At 32.6% G+C, this 25,323-nt stretch overlaps 1 protein-coding gene across 1 annotated transcript in view; it reads right to left on the bottom strand.

Moving 5' to 3' along the window:
- Positions 1-25,323, bottom strand: part of LOC118204274 (uncharacterized) — a 280,535-nt gene that overhangs the window by 26,333 nt on the left and 228,879 nt on the right. Inside the window, exons 28-32 of the mRNA XM_085821358.1 lie at positions 16,912-16,971; positions 15,769-15,869; positions 9,654-9,717; positions 6,379-6,542; positions 3,127-3,205 (exon numbers count right to left, since the gene is read on the bottom strand). Coding sequence (XP_085677484.1) covers positions 3,127-3,205; positions 6,379-6,542; positions 9,654-9,717; positions 15,769-15,869; positions 16,912-16,971 — 468 coding nt within the window. The remainder of the gene's footprint in view (positions 1-3,126; positions 3,206-6,378; positions 6,543-9,653; positions 9,718-15,768; positions 15,870-16,911; positions 16,972-25,323) is intronic.

Raw genomic sequence — 25,323 nt, 5'->3', positions numbered from 1 at the left:
TAGTCCAGATGTACCCACACTAATTCTATCAGAAAATGCACCTGAAATAGGTTAGAGACTTACATTTGACGAAAGAAAATTTCAAATTGCTTAGTTTAAAGATTAGAACCTGTTCGCAGCTGCCACTTTATTTTCCGGTTCAAGTACAGAGAAAAAGACTTTACTTCCTTATTTTTCAGAAGGAAACTTTGCCTTGTGCACTGATGTACGGGGACTGAGTTTTCTAATACTGACTAGACACTCAAGAAAAAAAAAAAAAAAAAAGTGTTAAAATAATATCGTTATTCCCCAAGGATAATACTTTTGTGAACGAGATAGCAGAGGTAGAGAAAATGATTAAATAAGAAACGGCCGAAAAGAGTTTCATTAGAAATTGGAACCAAAAATGTGCTCCGAAAAGCTCTTATACATTCGAAGTTATCCCTACTCACCTACATATCAAGTTAGGCTTGATGAAGCAATTTATCAAAGCCTTACCCAAATAGATCAATATTTTATATACACCAGTAATAAATTTTCAGTTTTATCAAAGCTGGAATAAATGAAGGCATCTTTACTGATCCCGCCATTAGAAACTTCTCAAAGATGATAAATTTGAAAAACAACTGAAGGCATTTAAAGACGTAGTAACCAAGTTTCTGCGCAATAAAAGAGATCCGAAATTTAAATCAATCGTTGAGAACATGTTGTAGAAGTACAAAAATTTAGGCTGATCCATGTGCTTAAAGGTCACTTCCTAAATTCAGATTTGGACTATTTTCTTGAAAAGCTAGGCGCCGTTAGCGAAGCGATGGATGAGAGATTTCATTAAAACATCAAAGAAATGGAAAAGATGTGTTAAAGAAAATGGATTACTTCGATGATGGATACCAAGATGAACTTAATCGAGAACATAAAAGGAAAAGTGCGATGCAGAGCATAAGCTGTCCAAGGAAACTTCGACACATAAATTAGTGTTTTTAACTACATTATCTTAGTATAAGCTAAAAAAAGAAGAAACCGAGAAAAACTTTTGAAACGTATTTCAAAATTTCATATTTTAGCAATTTTCGCAATTTTTCGACATTTTACAAATTTGGAAACTGCGATTTCCGAAAATGCCTGACGTGATTGGGAAACAATTAACTTACTTTTCGGCTTGAGCGCTAAAAAATACATAAAAATAGATTAATGAAACTCAAAAAACATGACAAAACCTAAATTTTGCAGGCTTGAATTTATATTCTGCCATTTAACATTTGAGGTGATGACGAGCTGATACTTCTGTGCTTTTCGTATAGCCATTTCGCTTATATCTATAATATGGAAGATTCGTTGGTTTGTTCATGAATTTGTGGCGTATAACTTCAAAGGTTATCTATCATACGTCATACATATGGTCGAACAATCCCATCTTAAAAAGTCAAATTCTAAAATCAGCTAAAATAAAATAATGCAGTGATGAACATTTACTAATATTATGACAAGCTAAAACTGAACCAGAAAATAACTATAAGGTAGAATATACCACAAAGAGGCTCACTTTCAGCTTTAGGTTTCATATTTCTCAGCTTCTTATGGAGCTGAACGTTCCAAAATCATTGCCACCTACAGAAGCTCTACATTCAGTGTGTTGATGGCAATGTTGATACCATTGGAAGAAAGAGCTGAATGGCCGTTTCAACAGCTGACTTTGATATCTGATAAAAATGAAGCGACATTTAAAGTTTTCAACGCAAAATGCCCAAACGAAATTAATAGCAATTCTGTGCTAACTCCCTCTGGACTAACAACATGGTTTCTTTTGTTGTTGTCTTCTCCATATTATATAGAACAATGGTTCCCAGCGCCTACTGCGAAGAGAGTTTGGACTTCTATTCCCCAATTTTCAGAGTGACCACTCCTGAGGGGAATCCGAGGGTCTCCCATCCCTTTCCCCTTCCACCATTCCACACGAGAGGAATTTCGACTCGCCGCATATTTAGAATGTCGCCATGCCGCACCAACGCTATACATTTACAAGCACCCATGTCTTCTCCTTGATTTGAACGCGGGCTCTTTGGTACCGTAGTAGGCTCCCCAACCACTATATTGTCTGGATGACTACGGTTTCTTTTGACAAAGGGTTTATGAATGGAAGTTTCTAAAGAAGAATATTATCGACTGTCTTTCTTCTTTTGCCGAAGCCTTCTGATATGGTGAAATTAGACTGTTTTTCTCTAAGTAATAGAAAAGGCGGTGCTTTACAGTTTTTCAAACAGCTTGCAGGCACAACTGATAAGTGCAATAATCAGAGAGATTCTTCGGGTCTTCCCCCGGCTTAACTATTGGAAGTTGAAGAGCTTTCTTCCGTGCAGTGGGAAAGTATGCTTCCTCTCAGAGACATTTACAGTAGTCTGTCCCGTACTAGTAATTTTTAGAAAGAGCTGATTAACCCCAGCGGAATAGTTAAACGCCGCTCTTTTCAGTCTGAAGCAGAGACCAAAGCCGTGTGTTGGGGACAGTACCTAGCTCCTCAACTTCCAAGACCTCCGTTTCAGCCTTATGGGTCACAACACATAAGGCTGAAAAGGAGTGTATCCCTCCATGTGAAACTAGAAAACAAAGGTATATAGCAACATCTCCCTTTGAGCCCCAAACACCGAAAACGAAGAAGACAAGGGAAGAAAAGATGAAAACGAAGAGAAGAGTTAAAAAGGAGATAAAGGAAGAGCATTAAGGTTCTAGGATCGTTTTCCTCGTCTCACCAAGAGGGTAATAAAGTAACAACACCCAAGGCCGTTATAATCTTTAAACAAGTGAGTGCTCTGATTTTTTTTTTTTGAAATTATTGACCATAGAATAATAGACCATAACTATTATTACTCACTAGAGACGTTTTATGTCGCCAAATATTATCTCCAAGAGAGTGAGAACCAAGATAGCTGATAAATAATGACTTTATTGTGCTATCCAAAGTATTTAGAAATTCAAAATTATTGTAGGAAGAAAACCATAAAAGAAATTATTAAGAATTCTGCATAATTAAATACTAACAAATAAATATAACTTTGTGCATTCTCTATGGGTAAGTTTAATTTAATTTCTGTTGTTCGTAGAGAAAAGTTTTTCGCGATCAGGGTAAGAATATGTTGAAATGGAACTTACAGGCTTTGGAATGCCTTTCATAATTTCTGGAAAAATGTACTTGTCCAGAATTGGGTGTCGTCTTTGCCTTTGAGCAGCTCTAGAATAAAAAAAAAACATTAATGTGTATTAATAAAATAACATATTTACAATTACTCGGACTCTAGATACCCGATACTTCAATTATCCAGACTGTAGTGATCCTAACTTTAATTAGATGTACTCTAATAATCGGAACTCCAACAAATGTTCGAATTCTATATACCTAGATTCTCCAATTATAAGGATTAATTCAGATACCTTAGATTACAAATATCCGGACCATTCGTTGTTTTTTCCGGATACATAAAAATTGAGCTTATTATATATGTATATGCAATGAAACTGCGGTTCGATGACACGAGATAAATGATTTGATTATGAATGCGGCAAAAACTTGCATTAAAAGTTTCGGTGAAACAGGACTTATCCCATGATTCACTGTGAACACAGAATAACAAACCCGTGTATATTTTTTCATAAATAGAACTGGCCGAAGAATGCAATGATAGCACAATAATTTTGGAAGCATTGAAGTAAGAACACTGAGATGTAAATGCGTAGCAATACTGATGGCGTAGATACTTGATACTTAAAGCGTCCATCCATTTTGAAGAAAAAACAGTCGAGCCGAATTACATTCCATATTTATTCAAATTCACATTTTGGTGGCCGCAATTCACTTGGCACTCCAATCGTGCCCACTTCCAGAACATTCCCGATTTTGATACTATACCGGTATATAGAAGCTATCATAGCAGCACATACATGATTGTAGCAAAGCATCTCAACATGATGAGAGCTTAAACGAGAAGAGAAAAATTGTCGCAGTAATAATGCAGAGAGATGAAGTTTCCAAATGAAATAAAAATAAGAGAGATTATAGTGAATTAAATTTAGAAGTTTGATTTTATATTTTTTATCTAACACACATATACTATATACATATATGTATGTATATTGTTTCACAGAGTCCGGAAAATAGTTATATAGGTACCCTGAGTACACAAAATCTGAAAACCAGTAGTTTAGAAGATGAATGCGTCATACATGTGTCTTTTGGCGAATAATATTCGGAAAATATGTCAACTTTTTTGAATAAATGGAAAAGCTATTATACATTTGGCATAGGCTTGTTCCCTACTTGTTGCTTTCACTTTCTTATAATTTAATATACTTTCTAATCAGTTTTCACAATTCACACACCTATAGTTCCTAATACTGGAAGTTCTAAAAGCCGCGACATATGTTGTGCAATATGTTTTTAATGATAATTTTCATTAATGCAATACATGATAAAGAATAACCGTTTGTTCGTCATTAAATAATAAGAATACCTCTCATCCCTCCATCTCCTCTCATCTGTGATTTTACCCAAAATAAAATCATTAACGGAAAAAAAAAAAAAAGTTCTGTAAGAAAGGTGTAGTGTAATATTATCTTATTTATGTTTTCAAACTAATTGACTTCTTTAACTTAACTTTCTCTCTACTGGTGTTTGATAAAATAGAGAAATAAGGTATCAAACTGAAAACTCTAAATTCTTATACTGTGTCGGAGAAACTGCCTGATTGATCTAAAACCAATTTAAATCAATAAACTTATATCCCTTAATGTCAGTTAACTCAAACAAAATTAAAATTCCCACTCATTAAAATAACCTGAAAATAAAGAGGAGTAAACCTTCGCTGGTGCTTGTAATAAGAAAGCTATCTCCTTTTAAAAAAATACGTTAAGTAGACACTCAATCAATTTCATAACTTTCTCCAGAGATAATAACAATTTCCATGAATTCAACCATACAATCACTAGAGAAGAAATATTTATACATATCAATCTATCATTTTCCCCGGAAATAAAAAAATTCAGTGAGTTTAAATAGTTCCTCGGCATATTCAAATAACCAAATAATTCACTAGTAAGCATCCAATATATTAATAACAATAAGTAATAAAAAGCAGCGCTGTGAATTTAATTCTTAAAAATAATTAAAAATGCCTCAGGTAAATCAATCTCTAATTTACAGACATTATAAATGGTACTTTTGAACTATTATTGAAGATATAAATGTAGCAATACCATTCTGCATTCCCTGTAAGAGAGAATCTAAATTTAACACATTTCTAAATTTAACAAATTAATCACATTTAACATTACGTACCTACAGTTTTACCGAAGAATTCAAACTATTTCCTTAACTCCGAAACTCCCAAGCGGAAAATAAAATAACAAAAAATTTTTGACCCACAGAGATATCTGGCGGCTGTCTTCACGTCCATATCCTGGACACAACGTCGATGGGTCTTGCTATCGTTCCTGACATTAGCCTAGATATTGTCAAAACAATAATGCCAACTCTAGTCAAATTACTTAGTGATCCGAATTGTTTTCAGACGCCTGATAAATTAACTCTTTGTTTGTAAAATTTGATCTATCTATTTACTCACTTCTAGATAATTTCAGACGAAACTGGAAATTGATTTTAAACTCTTGTATAACTCTCGGAGAAAACTCGGGTTTTCCCCCCTACAAAGTTTTACAAGCTGAAAACTAAACATAAAATTAATGACAACCAGAAGAATTTCCTCTTTTTCTGTTTTTATTACCTTAAGTTTCCCCAACGAATAGAAAAAGAGATGCTGCTGCAAAGACAATTTGGACACCTGGCAATAAGTGAGTCACCCCAACACGTGACAAAGAGAAACTCGACCCCTTTTAACTTCGGACAACAATAGAGAGATAAGGTCACTGCTGCCTTTTTAAATTGCCGCTCTAAAGAATTTCACTTAACGCCACATCGTTTGAAAAACTCATTTAACCATCACTTGCAACAAGGCAAAAGTGAAGCAGAGACGTAATTATTTATTCACACTAAAAGTAAGCAATATCTTCTGTAGCAAGGAATACTTTAACAGCTCTTTCTCATCGCGAATGCTATTCACTATCTGCCAAAGAATCCGTTTGGTGAACACTGACCAAGTAATTCGATCCTCGCTTCCGTCCAGGTGTTCAAAAAAAAAAAAAAAAAAAAAAAAAAAAAAAAAAACCGCTCCCTGTTTCTTCGTGAGAAAGTCTAACCACCATAAAAATGAATGCAACTTAAGATTTTAACTGCCTAAAATAAATATCCACTACCCTAGTCACAAACAATGCAGTTAAATAGCAATTAAATTAAATTATCACAATTAAAATTTACGACACAGCAAAAGAATATTAGAAAAGTAAAAATTGTACCTAGCTATTATTTTAGGTGACCTGGTGCCCAGTATGTCTTTGATTTCTTGGAGAGTCATGAAATACAGAATATTTTCATCAGGAATACGGCCTTCGGAAACCATCAGTTTGGCGAGATGCCTGAATGCTTTCCTCCATTCATCAACTATTTTCACCAAAATGGACTATAAAGAAAGAAATATACTTCAATATGCACGAGAAATAAAACTTATGAATTAAGTTTGTAAAACATTTGTGGAAAACAATTGCATGAAATTTAATCACAAATAAAGAAGCTGGATTTAAAATTAGCATGAAATAATCAATCTGGGATTTCGTTGATACTTGGGTCCAATACTATAATATCACTAGTCCAGCAAACATAATAGATAGATTTGATTTTGTTTATTGAATTGTAGCAAAGCACACTAGGGTAATCTGCTTAAGGATAAGGAGGCATTCGTGGAGGATTTTTTGAGGAAAGCTGGCTTGCATTCATGCTGCACACGGAGAAACTCACGGAAACCCCCATGCAGCTAGCTGTTTGCTTGCAATCGAAACTAGATCGAACTACCTTGTATCAGCGAAATGAATACTCGGCAGCTGGTAGTTTAAATACAGAAGGTTAATTAGAAGCGAAACACGATAACTAAAATGTAGAATAAGCAAAAATGCAACCTTAGACTGGAGTGAACTTTGAATAAAATTCTATCGAAGTTACAGGCGAAAACATACCCAATGTCAATAAGGAAAGATTACGGAGTTTCTGTGGTAACACCACGCACCTCCACATCAGAAGAGTGTACAGAGTTGGGGAAAACAGAAAAGAAAGATAAACTGGAATTAAAGGAAAGCCAACATGGCTGTGAGTAAAAGCTGAAGAGACGAGAGTTTTCGTAATGAGAAGAGAATGTTAGCTGAGAAAAAACATAGCTAGGAGGAAGGAGATATAAAGAATCATTGGCAGTGGCATAAATCCTAAAGTAGTGCAGGAGAGTAAGACGTGAGCTAAGCTCAGTGGAAAAGTGAAAAGAAAATAGAAATCAGGCACCAATTCAGGAAAAAGAATGGCAGAAATTACCAGGAATTGAAGATGAGTTAGGGCATGTCTTCAACAAAATTGGTGAGAATCTGAACAGCTTCCACACACCTTCGATAAATTTTTCATCAGTACTTTGAGCATTTCTAATATTTACGATAGAGTTCATTATGTCGTTAAAAAAGTCTACAGTTTTCTCATCTTTTATAAAATCAGTAGCTTCGGTTTTTCCGTTTTCTTATCAAAATTATTTTGATAATGTTGACATCCTCTGTTACTACTGACGTGTCCTTCACCGCAAAATAGACAGGTCGTTTTTTCATCTGTTTTTTAGGGCAAAGTACACTTCGATGATTAAGTAACACTGGCTCTTTCTCATCTACTGGAAGTTTGTCGAATTTATTTTGCAGGGAGATTTCCAGGACAGGAGTTTCAGCATGGCTAACTTTTGCAGCTTTTACGTGGTCGAAACCATTGCGGATTTTTCTTCACCAACATTTAACGTGTTGCCGAAAACAGTACTCTGAACGCTTCTAAGGTCTGGCAATCGACGTTAATTTCATAGTCAGTTTCCATGTTAAAATCAGGATCAGATTCAGCATTGTACCAAGAGGAGAGTGCAGCTTTATCAGGCGGTTGTCTGTTCATAACGAGACTGAGCGAGTGCGAGCAAAAAGTGAGCCGAGGGCCATACGCACCTTCACGCACCAAGTCTCTGATCGAACTCGAAAATGAAGTGATCAATAATATGCCGCGAAAACATTGAGGGCAAAAACGTCACGGAGAAAACAATGCAAGGAGGTGACTGCTTCCAAAACATCGTGGAATAAAAGAAAGCAAGAGAAAAACACTGTAATTCTAAAATATCGTGGTATAAAACATCGCCTTTGAATATAAAGCGGTAGTTTTAAAACATTGTCATAAAAATTATCTCCATAAAAAAATAAAGTACTTAATCACAGCATGATAATATGACACAGATATGTTTTTTAGTTTTAAAAGTTGTAATGTGTATTCGCATTATGATTTGCGAGCGCAAGAAGAAATGAAGAAATTTTTACTACTATATTTCATGTTTTTTTGATCAATTAATAATTTTTTTGCAAAAAAAGCAAGAAGGAAACTTAAGCATACAGACAGAGAAAATGAGTAGAAAATTAATTCTACGTAAAGCAATTTATATAACTTTAAATTAAGCAATGTTTAATTAACAATGGTAATGAAATTAACTGCTGAAAGCCATTATTTAATTAATCTCTTTTCTGAACTTGTATTGAAAGCATTTCATGAAAAATATAATCTGCAAAAATAAGAAAAGAAAGACAGTAGCTTGCATTCGGTTATCTAGATTAAAATTGTTCAATTAATTATTAAAACATAAAATTATTTCCTTTCATTTTGTTAATATGATATTCTCTAATTGAAAATTAAATCTTGTTTTGTTTCAGTTATATATATAATTTTAACACAGGTAACGTCATGCCATCATTCAAAAGATCTTTCAGGGCTGGAAGAGTTTCCGATTCCCAACCCATTTTAGTCTTATTCGCTCTTTATTTTATCCTCTATTTCCGCAATATTTTTTATTTCTTTATTTTGAAATTTTAAAGACTTTTTTAAAAATTTTAAATGATTTCTGGTTCATGCGCAATTACTTGTTTTCCTGTACTTTTTAAAATTTAAACGATCTGATTGGAATTCCATATTTTGTTTTTATGAGTGCTTTTGCTAAAATTTTCAAAGCTTAAAACTGATTACGCACATAATTTTTCGTCTCCAAAATAAATAATTTTGGCTTTTTTTGGCAAATAATGGCAAGAATTCGCAGAAAAATTTTACATGTTCTTTAAAAATAGGCCTCGCTAATGATCTCAAATCTATTTTGGAGTTTCAAGAACATATAATGCATTGCGATTTAATGATTTTTAACACTGACATGAAAATAATTTTTGAAATTATTATAAGATCTGCATAAAATACCTTCTTAATTTACAGGAATTTCTGAATTACGAAATGCTAAAAATTACAAAATGCTTGCAATTATGATTGTCCGCAGGAAGAAACTTAAATATCAATTTGTACAACGCACAACTATTCTTCTTACTAAAGTGCTTTAAAAACAGAATTCTGCATGTCTGTTTTTCACTGTTTTAATGATCTGAGGAGAAACACAAAATTCGCAACGAATTTTTAACTTTCGATTTATAATAAATTTTAATACTTTAAGGCCAGAAGAAAATAATAAATAAACGATTACCTTGGTCATTTCCCGATTCTGCACGCCTCGTCGACTCATGGGCAACAAGAATTTCAATAACAACCTAAAAGTAAAAAACAGTTTTTTCGGTATCAATTTATATATATATATGCACGAAGAAATCAGTTAATTCAAGTGAAATGCTTTTTAACAAAGATAAATAATAATCGAATAAACACATCTGATTTGAGTTAATAAGGCAGTCCGTCCTAATCAATGTGTTGGTTAGCAGATACGATTGCCAGAGCATTAAGTCGGTTTTCAATGCCGAGACGGTATGGCTGCTCACAAATATGTAGTGTCTCTGAGGCATCTTTTCGCACATACAACAATAAGCCATCGAACTGCCCTAAGATGTGCATTTTTGTCGAACCACGTAAATATGTAGATTATAGATTTTAAGGATTCATTTACAAACATTTTCATTTTCATAAAACTGAACAGTTTTTTTTTTTTTTTTTTAAGAATACCATGTGAATTGTATTAGAAATGTCCGTCAGAGCATGCAATTAAAGAATAATAATTATTATATTTTGAATGAGAAAAATGATCATAGCATCTGATGATGGGGCAATGGAAATAATATAGTCACATCTGTATTTCTGTTTCTTCTTCGATGACAGTTCAATGTAGCCTTTGTAACTGCCTCTGATTTCTGGCACAGTTTCATACTATAATTATTAAGTATCGTAGTACATTGTATTGCCAGTAATGATCAGGCACCCATAGGTCAATGTTTAATACAAGCTCAAATGCTATTAGTACTATGTAGGTTCTTCATTCGTCACTATCACATCGTTTGCTCTTCGAAGGTTTTCTTCTGAGTTTCTATAAATATCATCAAGTACTTAAACCTTCATCATGACAAAAGCGATTTGATCTGGTTCCAGATAGCGCTCCAGCTTACTTTTAAATGTTAATTACTTTTGGAATATGTGCTCTATGCTGCCTTAAGTATAGATTATACACTCTGTTCAATCTGTCAATATCAGTTTCGCCCCAAAAGCCACTCAATTACAATGTTTGCTTTATGGATGGGCACAACATGCTGAAAGAGAAAGGACTGATTTCGGATTCTTTTCACAGAACGAGCATAATGTAATTGCTCAGTATTGTTTCATAACCGTCAGAATTTAGAATTCCCTGCATAAAATTTGACATAAAATTTGATGGAACTAGAACAAGACAAGGAAAATCACAAGAATTTCTTCTGTACCAGTTTCTCCAAGGGAAGCAATATAACTGGATAAAAAGCACTGCCGTAGCGATCGTTATACCTCCACACCTCTCCATTGGATCTCTAATTCGTTCACCTTAATTCATCACTCCACAAATTATTTTTTGTAAAAAATTATAATAGGTTATAATTTTTTTACGCCATAAATGACGTTACAAAGCAATGTTTTCAAAATGCCTGTTACTCAAAACAACGCCATGAGCATATGTTACAAAAATAACAAACGAACTCACGTCGTATATAGTTGGCAATGTCTCATCACGAACGCCGGATGACTGCTGTAAATGTAACTGTCTTTAGCACAAATCATGTAGTCTCGGAACGGATCCTCCTCCTCATCCTAGTACCATTTATGCTATATGAGTTCCACAAAGGAGCAATCAAGAATTTCATCCGACGATTGCTGAACATTCCGCTTACGAAATTCACGGTGTTGGTATAGGCACCAGTTTTTGTGGGTGGTTTTTTTTTTTTTTTTTTTTAATTTTTTAAAATATGTCAGAAAATGATTAACTGAGAAATACTTGAAGCCTTGATTACCAAGGCAATCATAGGTTTTTCAGCAGTCGGAGATGATCCAGGTAAGATTTTTAAGAAATAATTTTCAACAAAATCTCTTTCATTCTTTTTTCCACAATCTTAAAAAAAAAAAGGGGGGGGGAAGTCATTCTCTTTTTCAATACCACCAAACACCCAATTTCTATTCACCCTTCTGCCCCTATCATATCTTCTTTTACGAAATTTTTTCTCATCAGTTTTAACAACCATACCAGAGCTGCTTATTATTTCGCTGTTTTTTAACACGCTCGACAAGGTGCATACCTTTTGTATAAACTAGACTATATTCATACACTAATCGTCAACTTGATCATGAAAAATAAAATCATGATAAAGATTTGTATAAACTAGACTATATTCATACACTAATCGTCAACTTGATCATGAAAAATAAAATCATGATAAACACCTTACCAGACATACTTTTTTGTGGAAGTAATAAGACAATTATCATTTCAGAACAAACCACAGCCAGCTAAAGCGAAAACCAATTAAGAGCAGTTAAAATCCAAATAATTCAAAATACGTGATAAACCTAATAAATATCATGTACGCCCTAAACCAATAAGCTAAGGATATCTCACAAGACTAAATATAATAAATAAATTGGTCAGATAACCCCTGTAATATTTAGTAATTTGTAAATGGTAACATTTAATTTTAGTAACTTGTAATTGGCAACACTTTGGATACAGATTTAAAAAATAGAACTATGCTGGTATTGCAGTTCTCTGTGATTATACATTCTAAGATTGTAAATAAATAGTTTCTAAAAGCTAAAAGTGTACCCTCATAATTTTATAACCCCCACCCCCAAAAAAATCTGAAAGGTTTCAGATTTTAAATTAAGTCCAAAGGGGGCGTTTATTTAACATTTTGTCTCTTACTCTTACTTATTAAGTATCACGTTCTTTGCACTTAAACCATATAATTCAGTTCAAGAGCAATATCGCAAAATAGTTTTAAATTGACCATATCTTTAGAATTTCCGATACAGCGTCAAGCGCGCTGGAGATAAAAATGTTTTTTCTGTACAACATTGCCAATGCTCGCTTTGAAATCCTCGAGTTTGTTAATCAAAAATTCGTTGAAATTTTACAAAATATGAAATCGATAATAAAACAAATTTCAAATTTCCAATTTGGGCTTTCACATGCCCATATTCGCAGTAGGATTACGTCATGCAAAATTCGATGGCTCTACTATGTACCGTTGTTTTATAACAACGCGAGAAATATACATACATTTATGCAGATTTTCCATTATTTAATTTCTTAAAATATAATGTAAGACTCTAACATTTGGTGGCAACAGTTTGAAAAGTGAAACGGATATTTATAATGAACCAACGCAAAATCGCAAAACGAAAACAATAATCCTTCAGGGACAAAACCCCTTTGGACTAAAAAGGATGGTTGCTCTAATCATCATCATCATCTAACATCAGGAAACAGATTCAGGATTACCCAGAAAATTAGTACCAGCGCTGACATTTCGAGGGAATCAAGGTCATTCTTTTATACACTAGTATCAAGATTTTTCATTGCTTAGTTTCCACTGATAAAGAAGTTTACAATATTTTAGTCTGTTTCCGTGTAGCAGAGCTTAAATTGCGCCGAAGCCTCGCTCCCGTACTTCTCAGTTTTTGGAATAAATCGTAATTCTAGACGAAGCGCACCGGAGCCCTAAATGGGCAGGGTCCTGTATTTTTTCTACGTAACTGAACAACAGTTTCAGTAGAAATCTTATAAGGTATTTCCCCCGCCTTCCTAGCGTGCCTTCGTGGTGTAGTGGTTCTGCACGCTGGGCCGGTATTCCAGAGGTCCGTGGTTTGATTTGCTATTTTTCATCTTGACTGCTTCCCCCCCCCAAAAAAAAAATTGTAATGTCTCTACAATCCGATCTCGAAACTTTTATATTTAGCAATACAATTACATTAAAAAGAGCTTATTAAATTTTAATTTATCTCTGTACATTAATTTTAATTTTAATAATTTAATTACTTTAATTTTTAACTATTTAAATTATTTTAATGACTAATAATTAATTATTAAATAACTGAACACTAATCATTAATTAAATAGCAATACAAATATTAATTATTAGTATTAATATTTATGAATTAATCTGGTAATTATTAACTATTTAATTTTTAAGTTATTAATGATTTTAATTTCAGTTTTATTTATTTATTTTACTTTTGTCTTCTTTCCTGACGGTCTTGCGTAGAACTGCGGCACTTCTAATTTTAGAAATTAAGCCTTGCCGTGTAGTGATTATTGACTTATAATATACTGCAGTTCACCTAAAAAATCCAGTTGTATATGCTTATAAAGATGGTACAGGAATTGGCCTCTCTTCCCAAAGCCATTCGACAATCTGTACCAATGGCTTTTGTTGAAGCATTCGAGTTTCACATATAACATTGATTATCAAGATCTGTCAGTTATTATTATTATTATTATTATAGTGATGCAATTTTGAGAAAAATAATTACACGCTGCTTTTAATATAATAATAATAATAATTTAACTTGTATAATAAGCAATTTTGAACAATAATAAATAAAGCGTAGTTGGACAAGCAACTATGATAACAAAAACAGATCGTTAATAATATCACTTTTTTTTTAGGTATCTACTATATTAACAATAGAATAATCATTATTTTGTGTTTTGTTGTTATGAGTTACCAGACTGGCAGCGTTGAGTTGTAGTAAACAGGTCGCCACATTATTATTATTATTATTACGGTCTTCTCAGATGGGAGTTGAAGTTCTGTAATCTATCACTTTTTTTGGCATTTTTCACTAATACGAGGGTCACTCTGAAATTTTTGAGATACACATATTTTTAACGTAACACTTACGAAATAAAAAATGCATTTATAGGCTCATCAATCTCATCTTCGGATTGAAAACGTTTACGCAAGTTCTTTCTTTTAGATTAAAAAATAAGCCTAATGTCACACTTAGCTAGATGGGATGAACAGGGTTGATGTTGTATTATTTGATGTGTTTATGTTCAAGAAATTCAGTTGTCAGTCTTCCTGAATGAGAAATGCATTGTCCATAGTGGTACATGTTTCCTCTAATAGTGGTGTACCAGTCAGCTGTGACTGTCTTTGTCCTTTCAGCTTGATGGCTTTAACCAGTCTGTTATTTCTGAAGAAAACGGCATACATTATTATATTCATAGCGTGTTTTCTTTTTACTATTGTGAGCGCGGGATGATCTTCAAAGACCCATATTTTACTTTTTCGACGTGTTGAAACGAGGATATAGGCCCACCAGCGGCCGAGGGGTAAAGTCGCTGAACACTGGTAGTTCGGTCCGAGGTTCGAATCCCGCGAACGGGCTGGCTGCATGTGCGTTTCCGCGGATTTCCCCATGTTTAACGTGTATACGAGCCAGTTTTCCTTAGAAAGTCCTCCACAAAGGCATCCCTCCCTTTAGGCAGATAGCCCTCGTGTGCTTTGCCATAATTGAATAATCCAATCCGAAACGAGGATATAATGTCTTGGCCACCATTTTTAAGTAATTTAATGGTTCCTTTACTGATTCTGACACGCTCCTCATTTTGATGCTCAGTTAAATTATGGGAAACCCAACGGCAAACTAGTTTTTGCGTATGCAGTTTTCCATAAATAATTTATGTATGACGGCGGATCTAATATTAAATTTCTTCTGTATCACTTGGTAGGTGCAACGATTATCATTAATTAGTATTTTTCATATGATAGACACATTATCAAAAGAGTACGTGTAAGAAAGGGGCGAAAAATTGCAGAATTTCATAAGATTAGCTAAGAAATGTTCCTCTCTGATAGTACATGCATTATGAAATTCAAATGTATACACACCGCGAATTTTTAAAACTCGGCGGTATTCTTGTAAGCAAGCAGACATTTGAAGTTATATGTCATCACACTAAGAAATTCATAAATTTCATGTCATAATACACACGGTAATATTTCAATGTTGTTAATTCCCCCCCCCCCCGAAATATGAAATTGTATGAGTTTATTTTAATTTTAATATGTATGAGTATTATTAATTTAACTGCGGCCGATAGATCAGAAAACCCATCAAGGGACTTTCGCGGTACAATATTTATAGATAGCATCACAAAACATGAATTCGTAAATTCTAGAAATATTATCCCTGAAAAATGTCTTATCCGGAAACGGCAACGTCTTGTTACTGCCGGTTAAGACTTATTGTATTAATATTTTTAAAACAGAATATTGATACCTCTAGCTTTTTTATAGTTTCGCAATGTACAGCAGCTTAATGTTTATTTATTAGATATTCATAAGTACCTGGAAAAGAATCCTAAGGGAACAGATAACTTCGAAAATGCTTCATTTGTATCTTCTGTTTGCTTCTTTGCTACATCACGGCATACACTTCCAGCCATGCTCTGAAATATTTTATCATTGCTAGTTTAGCAAATAACTTTATTTGATAATTTATTGAAATAGAGAAAAAATAAGCGTTAATCACATGCGTATATTTCTGTGCAGGCAAAAACTGAACAAAACGTAAAGGAAATAATAATAATAATAATAATAATGAGTTTTTTTTAATTATAATGTTCTAACTTGTGTCTTAACTTCTACTGTTTCGTCTACTCCTCCAGAATATGTAAAGGAAAGGAATTTCTTATAGATTAAGATTATGAGTTAAAAGGGGGAATATTGGTAACTTCCACGCCCACAAAGAATGCTTCTGTCTATTTTTGACTCGAACGACATTTTCTATCTATTGATGAATTTCTTCTTTGCTATTGCTAAGCAGCAATTCATGGAATTAACCAGAATTTAACTTGAAACTATAAATAATATAAATTCTGTTTCGTTTGTTATTCCCACGAGAAACGAAGTCCATTTACGATCATTAATTTAAATTTTTTACTTCAAGCTGAAGACACAAATTTGAGTTGTTCTTATTATTGTTGTATTCACTTAGTATTCCGATACTTTAGTAAAAGTCACAACTAAAATTCGTATTTCAGGCTAGAGGTTAGACTAAATTTAAAGAATTTATAATTTGGTACAGTGACTTGTTGTCCGAAGCTTAGTTCATAATGTGTGCAAAATTTACGGGAAAAAAAAAAAAAAAAAAAAAAACAATGGCATTAGCCGTAAAAATCCGCTTACAATTGAAATGATTTTATTCGGCAGTTAGGGCGAAACATATGTAAGTCGATCATTGCCAGATAAGTGCTTGTGATCTAATAATATCCCTTATGATAGTTCTGCGGCGTTCAAGAATTTCGTTTTAAAATGAAATAATTGTGTTTTGTCTCCTGCCCTTGACAGAATAATCATTTAAAAAATTGCGTTTTACTGTCATTTCAGTAGCTGTACACTCTGATGAAAAAACAATATTCTTTTCCAAAACACAAAAATAAGTGTTTGTAATTTTTATAAGTTAAAGGATTATTCATTCATCAAACTTACTTGTAGCAATTTCACTAATGGTTTAGGCTCAGAACCCCATGTGACTGAATGGACATCACACTAAAAATAAATGATAGAACTCAAATAAAACGAGCCTTTAGCTAGTATTTTTTTTATTCATGTTAAATGACGTTAAAAGCAGTTGTTAATTTTTAAAAATTCAGATAAGACTATGAATCACTAAAGTTTTCAAAAAAATTGCCAATGGATGGCTCGGTAGTTCAAATTAAAAAGCAATTCAATTATATCTTTTTAAATGATGCGAATTATAGAAAATGATCAGTTCCATAATTTTACAACTGATAGTAAATGAAAATGTGTATATGGTAGGCAAACATTAAAAAATATACATCTACAAAACATTTAATCAGCGCATGATTTCTCATCATATTGCATATATATATTGACTTTAATTTCAGTTAAGATGAAATTCTATTGGTTTATTTATGCATAAATAAAAATTATCTAAATTTAGAAACGATTTCTTGTATTTTAAGTAATTTGATGAATATAAAGCAATGCCAGATATCATGATAAAATAGAAGGTATAGAAAATTTTACAGTATACAATTGATAAATACCTTATTTATGCATTGAATTTCACCTGTTTAACCTTTCAGTGCTCGAGACGAATTTTCACTTACACTAAATCCAGGAACACAGATAAGAAGTGAAAATGTTTATGAAAAGTTACGTCTTATAATACAATAAAAATTTAAAAAAAAAAAAAAAACAAAAAAAAAAAAAACTTAGGCAACATTACTTGCGGGCTCTCAGAAATTCAGACACTTAAATACGCACAATAGAACAGATTACTGCTAAGGACTTACTAACACAACTTCAACTATCCGGCTTTTACTAGTCCTATGAGCTAAAAGTGCAATTTCACTCACGAAATGCAGATCATCGTATTGATGAACATCTCAGGAATAAACGGCTTTCCAGCTAGTTGCGACAGCTCTTTTTCATTAACTTAACTTTAATAACGTATTAGCTAAAATAATCTATACACAATAGAAGACGAAGTCTTCAGACCCCCAGATAAATAGAGCAAAAATTATTTGGAACTCTTATTTTTTGTTCTAGGGCGAATAACTACCCTACTAAAAATGCCCCATAGAAACCAGTAAAACTTTTTATGGGTACCCATAAGATTTTATTGGTTTCTATTGACTTTTACTGGTTTCTGTTGGTCTCTGTGGGTTTTTTTTACTGGTTTCAAAATGACCCATAGAAACCAATAAAACTTTCTACTGGTACCTATAGAATTTTTGATGGTCTCTATTGACTTTTACTGGTTTCTATTGATCTCTGTGGGTTTTTCTTACTGATATCAATTGACACCCATACAACCAACATTCAATGGCAGAACTTTGTACTGGTTTGTATAGGTTTATATTGACTTTTACTGGTTTTCTTACTGGTATCAATATAATAATAAATCTTTTGTTGGTTTATATGGGTTTGTGCTATTTTTTTATCTGGCGTTAATATACTTCTTGTAAACAATAAAAATTAACAGAATGAAAATATGATCTCTTTAAGACCACCACAGTAACCTGGAAACGCAGGTGGTCGTTTTAGAGAGGGTTTTTACTAAATATGCTTATTTATTTGATTTAAATTTTTTTTTCGGAAACAATAACAGTAATCATATACACCACACACAACGAGGTCTCTCCAAGGCGACCAGCCGCAAATAAAAATTCATCTTTGTAAGTGGTCGCCTTAGAGAGGTGATGCTCAATACCAATAGATACTCACGTTCTCAGATATACGTTTATCTTTTAGAGGTGGTCGTCTTAGGGAGATTGCATCTACGGAATGAATCTCTCTAAGGCGACCAGACACACTTGCAGAATTTTCTTTGTGAATGGTCGCTTTACAGAGGGAATATTTAATACCAAAGTATACTTATGTTTTCAGAAATACTGGTTTCTTTCAGAGGCGGTCGTCTTAGGGAGGTGGTTTTTGCTACGATTTGGTTCTTTGAATACACACACATAAGCACTTACATTTCTGATATTACAAATAAACACCGATATCAACCAACATCTCTTTAACGCGAACAAGTTCATTCACAATCGCAAAACTTTTCTCCCTGTTAACGCTGATGTGAAAAAAAAAAAAAATTCCCCCTCCCTCCCCCACTCTCAGAAGTTTCCCAAACAAGCAATATGGCGCCGCTCTAGTTATTGTTGTGTGATGGTGGTGTTATTTTCTTCGTAGTTGTAGTAATGCAGTATATTATTTACTAGGATTTACTGTATTACAAATTTTACTGTTTATAAATTAGTAATAAATAATAAAATACCAGCACTGGCTATGAATATACCACTAAAGCCATGCACGTGTAATCGTGTCTAATGTTTGAGAGAACGTTGCTGATAACTGACTAGTTGTGAAATGGAGTTTCTGAGCGTGAAATTGATTTTCCATCTTTACTTTTATCCTGAAAAACAATGTGCTTAAAGACTGAAAAGTAATAATTTCAGGCTTGATAATTGTTTTCAGTGTGCAGATGCAGAAATGTAGTTTTTGCATTCTACTGAAACTGTATTTTGGAAAATTTATTTTTTTGATTACAGTTTAGAAATACTTTTTTAAAGCTTGTTCATGTAGATGCTTTATCATTTGAATATTATGTACTAATAAATTTGAGCATGCCTTACTTAAAAATGATCTTGCATGATTCAGTTTTGAATTTTTCGACTAATGTGATGTGGCCGAGCAAAAAGAATGTTTTTTTATGTTTTAAAAAATGTACTAATTATATTTCGCGAGCAAAAAATTAAGTTTTATTAATGAAATAAACATTGAAGTATTTAATGTGTTTATTACTTATTGAATGGGGTAGGCAAGACATACAAGCTTAAGGAATCTTTATTCCACTACTAAAATTATGTGAAAATTTAGATGATCATAGTAGCTTACATTGTTTTTCCTTTTTGGTCTATTTTTCTGTACAAGTATGATACTAGAACCACATTTTTACATTAAATATTTTGTGCTATTTTGTTAAAACACATATAATCATTTTATGCATACTTTAATTTTCATTATTATTAGTTTGATGAAGAAAATTTCAAATGTGTTTTTCATAAATTGCTTTTGAAATAGAAATAGATTTGTGAATAAGATTTATTTAATATTAAATGTACTAGTCTTGGGAGTATAAAAAGTGAATTCTTTATTTGAAAAAAAAATTACATTAAGTTGAAACCTCATATAGTGGTTATTTTCTTAAATGACCACCTCTGATAATGGCACATTTGTCAGGACAATAATTTAATAACAGGACTTAAAAATCATTCATAGTTTTGTTAGGCTACAGGAAACTGGCATTATCTCGAATTGTGGAGTTGATTGTTTTAGGAACGTTTTGCTGTATAATCAATTGACTTCAGTGTAGTTATTTTTACGTGGGTATGAATTTTGCAGAAGTAATTGAAAGTTTTTACGAGACATTTAAAACCAAAGCTCTTCGGATCATGAGTCTTATAAGGGCACTGTTATAGCATTGCTTTCAAATATAGTTAGAGTAATATTTAAACATTATTTTCGGAAGCACTTCCACAGGGAATCCGGTTGTTCTCTGCAGATGAAAACCCATATAAATAAATCTTCTGTACAGCCTTATACAAATGCAGTTAAAATTACTGTCATTACAATTAAGTGAATATAGCCACATTTGTTTACAAAAAGTTATTATTGCTAAATACTGCACTATATCAATTTCATTTAGCATTGTAATTTCAGAAAATGCTCGGCATGAGGCATTTTTATATTATATAATCTACTGTCAAAAACAATAGCTACCTTTTCAGTACTTTAAATTTTACTATTGAGAATTTTTATGGTTCAAAATAATATTTCTATGCATTATTTCAAGTATTCTTTCTACAATAGAAATCTAAATAACTTGCACGTAAAACACTGACTCAAATTTATTCCAATAATGCATCGCTTTAATTAAATTTATGTTCCTTTGAGATGATATATAAAAAACCATGTGTAATAATAAATTATTAATATATATAGGTAAATGGTATTTTTATATATTTTTTCGGGTAAAGTGCAGAATCGTCCCCTTATTTATTTGGCACTTTGTACAAAAGTAAAAGGAATTGGATTTTTGTCAATTTTCTTTTGACTTTTTAAGTGAAAATAGGTTGATGTGTACATGAATAAAGTTAAAGGAGTGCACAATGGCATTTTTGTGCAATTCTGAGATTTTTTTTAAGTGAAAATAGGTCGATGTGTACATGGATACCGAGTATGTGCAATTCTTAAAAACACGCCAAGCAGTGGGCGATTCTACACTCTCCCCATTTTTCTATAGGAATTTAGTTTCATTAAATTAGTTATTTAGTATAATTACGTGTATATGAGTATATTCATACTTATTCACATAGATAGAATTTTTACAGTACAAAAGTTGATCTTTTTTACATCAAGAACTACACATACTATAAATACCCATTATGTTATAGATTTTATTTATATAAAATCTATGAAAGATTATATAGCACTAAAAGTGAGATACGGAATAAAACATTATACGCTATGAGATATTTTCTTAATTCCCCAACTGCGCATTGAGAATTGGTATTTGTTGAAACTTGTACATTTTTTAAAATTCATTTTGTTACAATATAATTTATTGTATTTTGGGTACTATTAAGTTTATTATATGTTATCTTCATGTTTCATTTATCTTTTGAGAGATATAGGTAACATTCAAAGTATTGTAATAAGGGGTCGACACAGTGTTTGTATATTATTATTTCTTCACTACATTATATTCTTGGATTCATCCTTTCTTCCACGCAAAACATCTATGTGTATGCATGTCATAATAAGCTGCAGGGTGTTACTATCATTGGTAAGCGAGCTTTAAGGGGATAGCAAGTATGCTAAATTTGAACTCTATGTTAAGTTTCTAATTTGCAAGTCCCGTACTCTTTTTGCTTGCTTGTTAATAATGTTTCTCTTCCTGAAAATTTGGGTTTCTTCTAGTTTTTTTTTTTTTTTTTTTTTTTTTTAAATTTTGGTTTAGTGCATTGTAGGTAACTTAAAATTTAAGCAGATGCTAGAAAGTACCATCCTTTGGCAATACATTTCTCATTAGGTATCAAATTGTTAAACAAGCTGATGCGATTAAATACAATTGTTTAATTTCCCAATTAAAGAACTGAAATACAAATATATGCAGTGAGGTACAGTACTATATGTATATATTTATAATGAAATCAATAATATATATACAGTCAAAGTAATGATTCGCAACCATCAAATGAAATGATATTATATATATATGTAATAGATTCTGTAGTCGAATACAAGCAGCTGAATCCATAATGAACAGCAAGAATTTTGATGGCTTAGAGATGTTGAAACTCCAATCCACAATGAATAAGAAATTTGGCAGTCGAGGTAGATTTAATTCAACTTTTCTTTCAGCAAATATGTTACAGCCACAAACAAGTTGGCACATTATTTATGCCTATTCCAAAAATTAACATTTTTGATAAATGTGTACAGTCAAAAGTCGTTAATCCGGACTCGTCGGGACTTCGGCGATTCCGGATTATAGATCATCAGTTTAAATCTCGTAAGACGGCATGCACAAATTGTAAAATTAAAAATATGAAACCGTATTTTAGGAAATAAAGAACAATTATGATCTAAAGGGTATCAAAATTTACAAAAAAAGAAGCTTAATATTTATTTGTTTACTTTATTAAACATTTCTTTCAATGTAAGTTGTTTCGTTTTATGTGATAATACTTTCTCTTTAATTCTATAAACAGACATAACTTCTTGTTCAGTTAAAAAGCTCCGCTGTTCAAGTCCCGTAATTGCTGTGCCGAGAATACCGACTAACTTGTCAATCGAAATTTTTTCATTTTCACTAACCTCTCTGTCACCTTCTTCATGTCTTTATCCATTTTTTGCAGCAATTCCACTTTTTGTTTGACGGACATCGAGACATACTTTCGTTTTGTAGATCCTTTGGGAGCTCCAGAATCGGAAATTGACATAATCGAAAGTTCAAGTTTACTTTTATAAATTGCTCTTACAGTCTGCAAAAAATAATAAGCTGCATCCAATTCGAAGATTAAGGAATAACGCAAGCATCAACATTAACTGAAATAGATAATTGTATAATTTTAGTTTATACCGTCCGTTATACGTTAAACGTGCACGCGAAAACGTATTCTGCACTTGCACACACGCATATGCGTGTGCGCGTAAAGGTCTTACGCGCACACGTAAACGCCTATGCGCATGTGTTAACGCGGCGCATGCGCAGAAAATTTTTAGCTTTGAGGTCCGGATTATGGGTGTCCGAATTAACGACTTTTGACTGTAGTAAGAAACAAGGAGCAGACAGACTGCAATCCAGCTAATACAAAGCGTAAAAAGCAAATGTGTTATGTTAAGGGTGAAATCTTAATTCAGACCGAGTTAATTTTGGTTCTCGATGCATTTTTACTCGTCTTTGATAGTTAATACTGCTGTAAAATTACTATTGGCTGTTTGAGTTTTAGTTTCTTTTACAACATCAAATTATGTAAGAGTCATATGACATGAATTAATCTCCAAATGATGCAGTGCAGAAAGATTACTGTTTTTAGAATAGAGAAGGAAAATTAATTTTACGCTGCTAATTTAATCTTTTGCATATTCCTTATTTTTCTTACATATGTATATTTACATTTATCATTCGATGGTTGTGAATCATGACTTTGGTTATTATCTTTCTATTCATTTTATTTTCAGAATTATATAAAGGTAGTTTAAAATTTTGTAAAGAGAATTTATACAAATATTTTGTAATATGTTTATAGGGTTACAGCCGAAAACATCGCGGCAAAAATATCGCGGACGAAAACGTCGCGGAGAAAACAACGCAAGGCGAAAACGTCGTGCTACAAAACATCGTGGGAGAAAACATCGCAAAGCGAAAACATCGCAGTTCTAAAACATCGCAGTTCTAAAACATCGTGGTACAAAACATCGTCGTCGAAAATAAAGCGCTTCAAAAACTTCGCAGTTTAAAAACATCGCCGTCGAAAATATCGCGGTAAAAAACAAAGTATCTACAAATCATCGCATGACGATAACATCGCAGACATGCTTTTTTCAGGCTTTAATAACTGTAAATGGATATTCCCATAATGATTTGTGAGCGCAAGTGATGTAAGGAAGGATAATTTTTACTTTCACATTTTTTTATTAACTAATAAATTTTTGCTGAAAAAAATAAGAAGGAAACTTAAGCATAGAAAATTAAATGCAACTTAATAGATTATACTTTTTATGAAAAATTACCAGTAAAAACTTTATAAAAAATGATTTATTAATGGTCTTTGTTAGTTAACTATGTCGGTTTAAAATTCTATTAAGTGCTATAAGTTGCATTAATTTTCTATGCTTAAGTTTCCTTCTTATTTTCTCAGCAAAAATTTAATATTTAATAAAAAATATGAAAGTAAAAATTATCCTTCTTTACATCTTGCGCTCAATCATTATAGGAATATCCATTTACAGTTACGAGTATTAAAGCCTGAAAAAAGCATGTCTGCGATGTTATCGTCATGCGATGATTTGTAGATACTTTATTTTTTACCACGATATTTTCGACGGCGATGTTTTTAAACTGCGAAGTTTTTGAACCGCTTTATTTTCGACGACGATGTTTTGTACCACGATGTTTTAAAACTGCGATGTTTTCTCTTTGCGATGTTTTCTCCCACGATGTTTTGTAGCACGACGTTTTCGCCTTGCCTTGTTTTCTCCGCGACGTTTCGTCCGCGATGTTTTTGCCGCGATGTTATCGGCGGACACCGTTTATAGATATTGACGTGCATTAAGAAGGACGGGCTCGTAGGCTTCTAAATATTTTAAAATTTTTATTTATTCGCATTGAGTTTTATTTTAAATTACTTTACATGCTTTCTCCACAATTTAGTTCTCTACATTTCATCAGTGCTAATTATGTACTTCTGCTGGTTTATGTTTTTATGGAAATTTGATTTACAGTTCTATTTTTGTGTATTGTTCTTTATAGGGATTCTGTATATGGATACCCGTTCTATGCACGATTCTATGTATGGATACTCCACTATGGTATAATGCTATTGGTTCTGTTTATGGGTTTTGTGCAGCGATTTTTCCAAGAGGTACCTTTATTGGTCTGTGGATTTTTGTGTAGTGGTTTTTACAGGATTTGGCATATGGGTGCCTGTATAGGTGTACATGCTTTTGTTTACTGGTTTTTACAAAGCATTACCCTACGGAATATCAATTTTTTAATGGAAATTTGGCCAATGGATTTGCATATAAAGTTTTGATTTTTGGCTATGGGTTTTACTGGGATTTTGTTTATAGTGCCTACAGTTCTAC

This window comes from Stegodyphus dumicola, chromosome 7 (genome assembly GCF_044657685.1).
Source record: "Stegodyphus dumicola isolate Sdum_Otavi_A_Nest chromosome 7, ASM4465768v1".
Taxonomy (NCBI): domain Eukaryota; kingdom Metazoa; phylum Arthropoda; class Arachnida; order Araneae; family Eresidae; genus Stegodyphus; species Stegodyphus dumicola.
The sequence above is the reverse complement of the archived record's forward strand: the minus strand, read 5'-3'. Positions and strand labels throughout refer to the sequence as shown.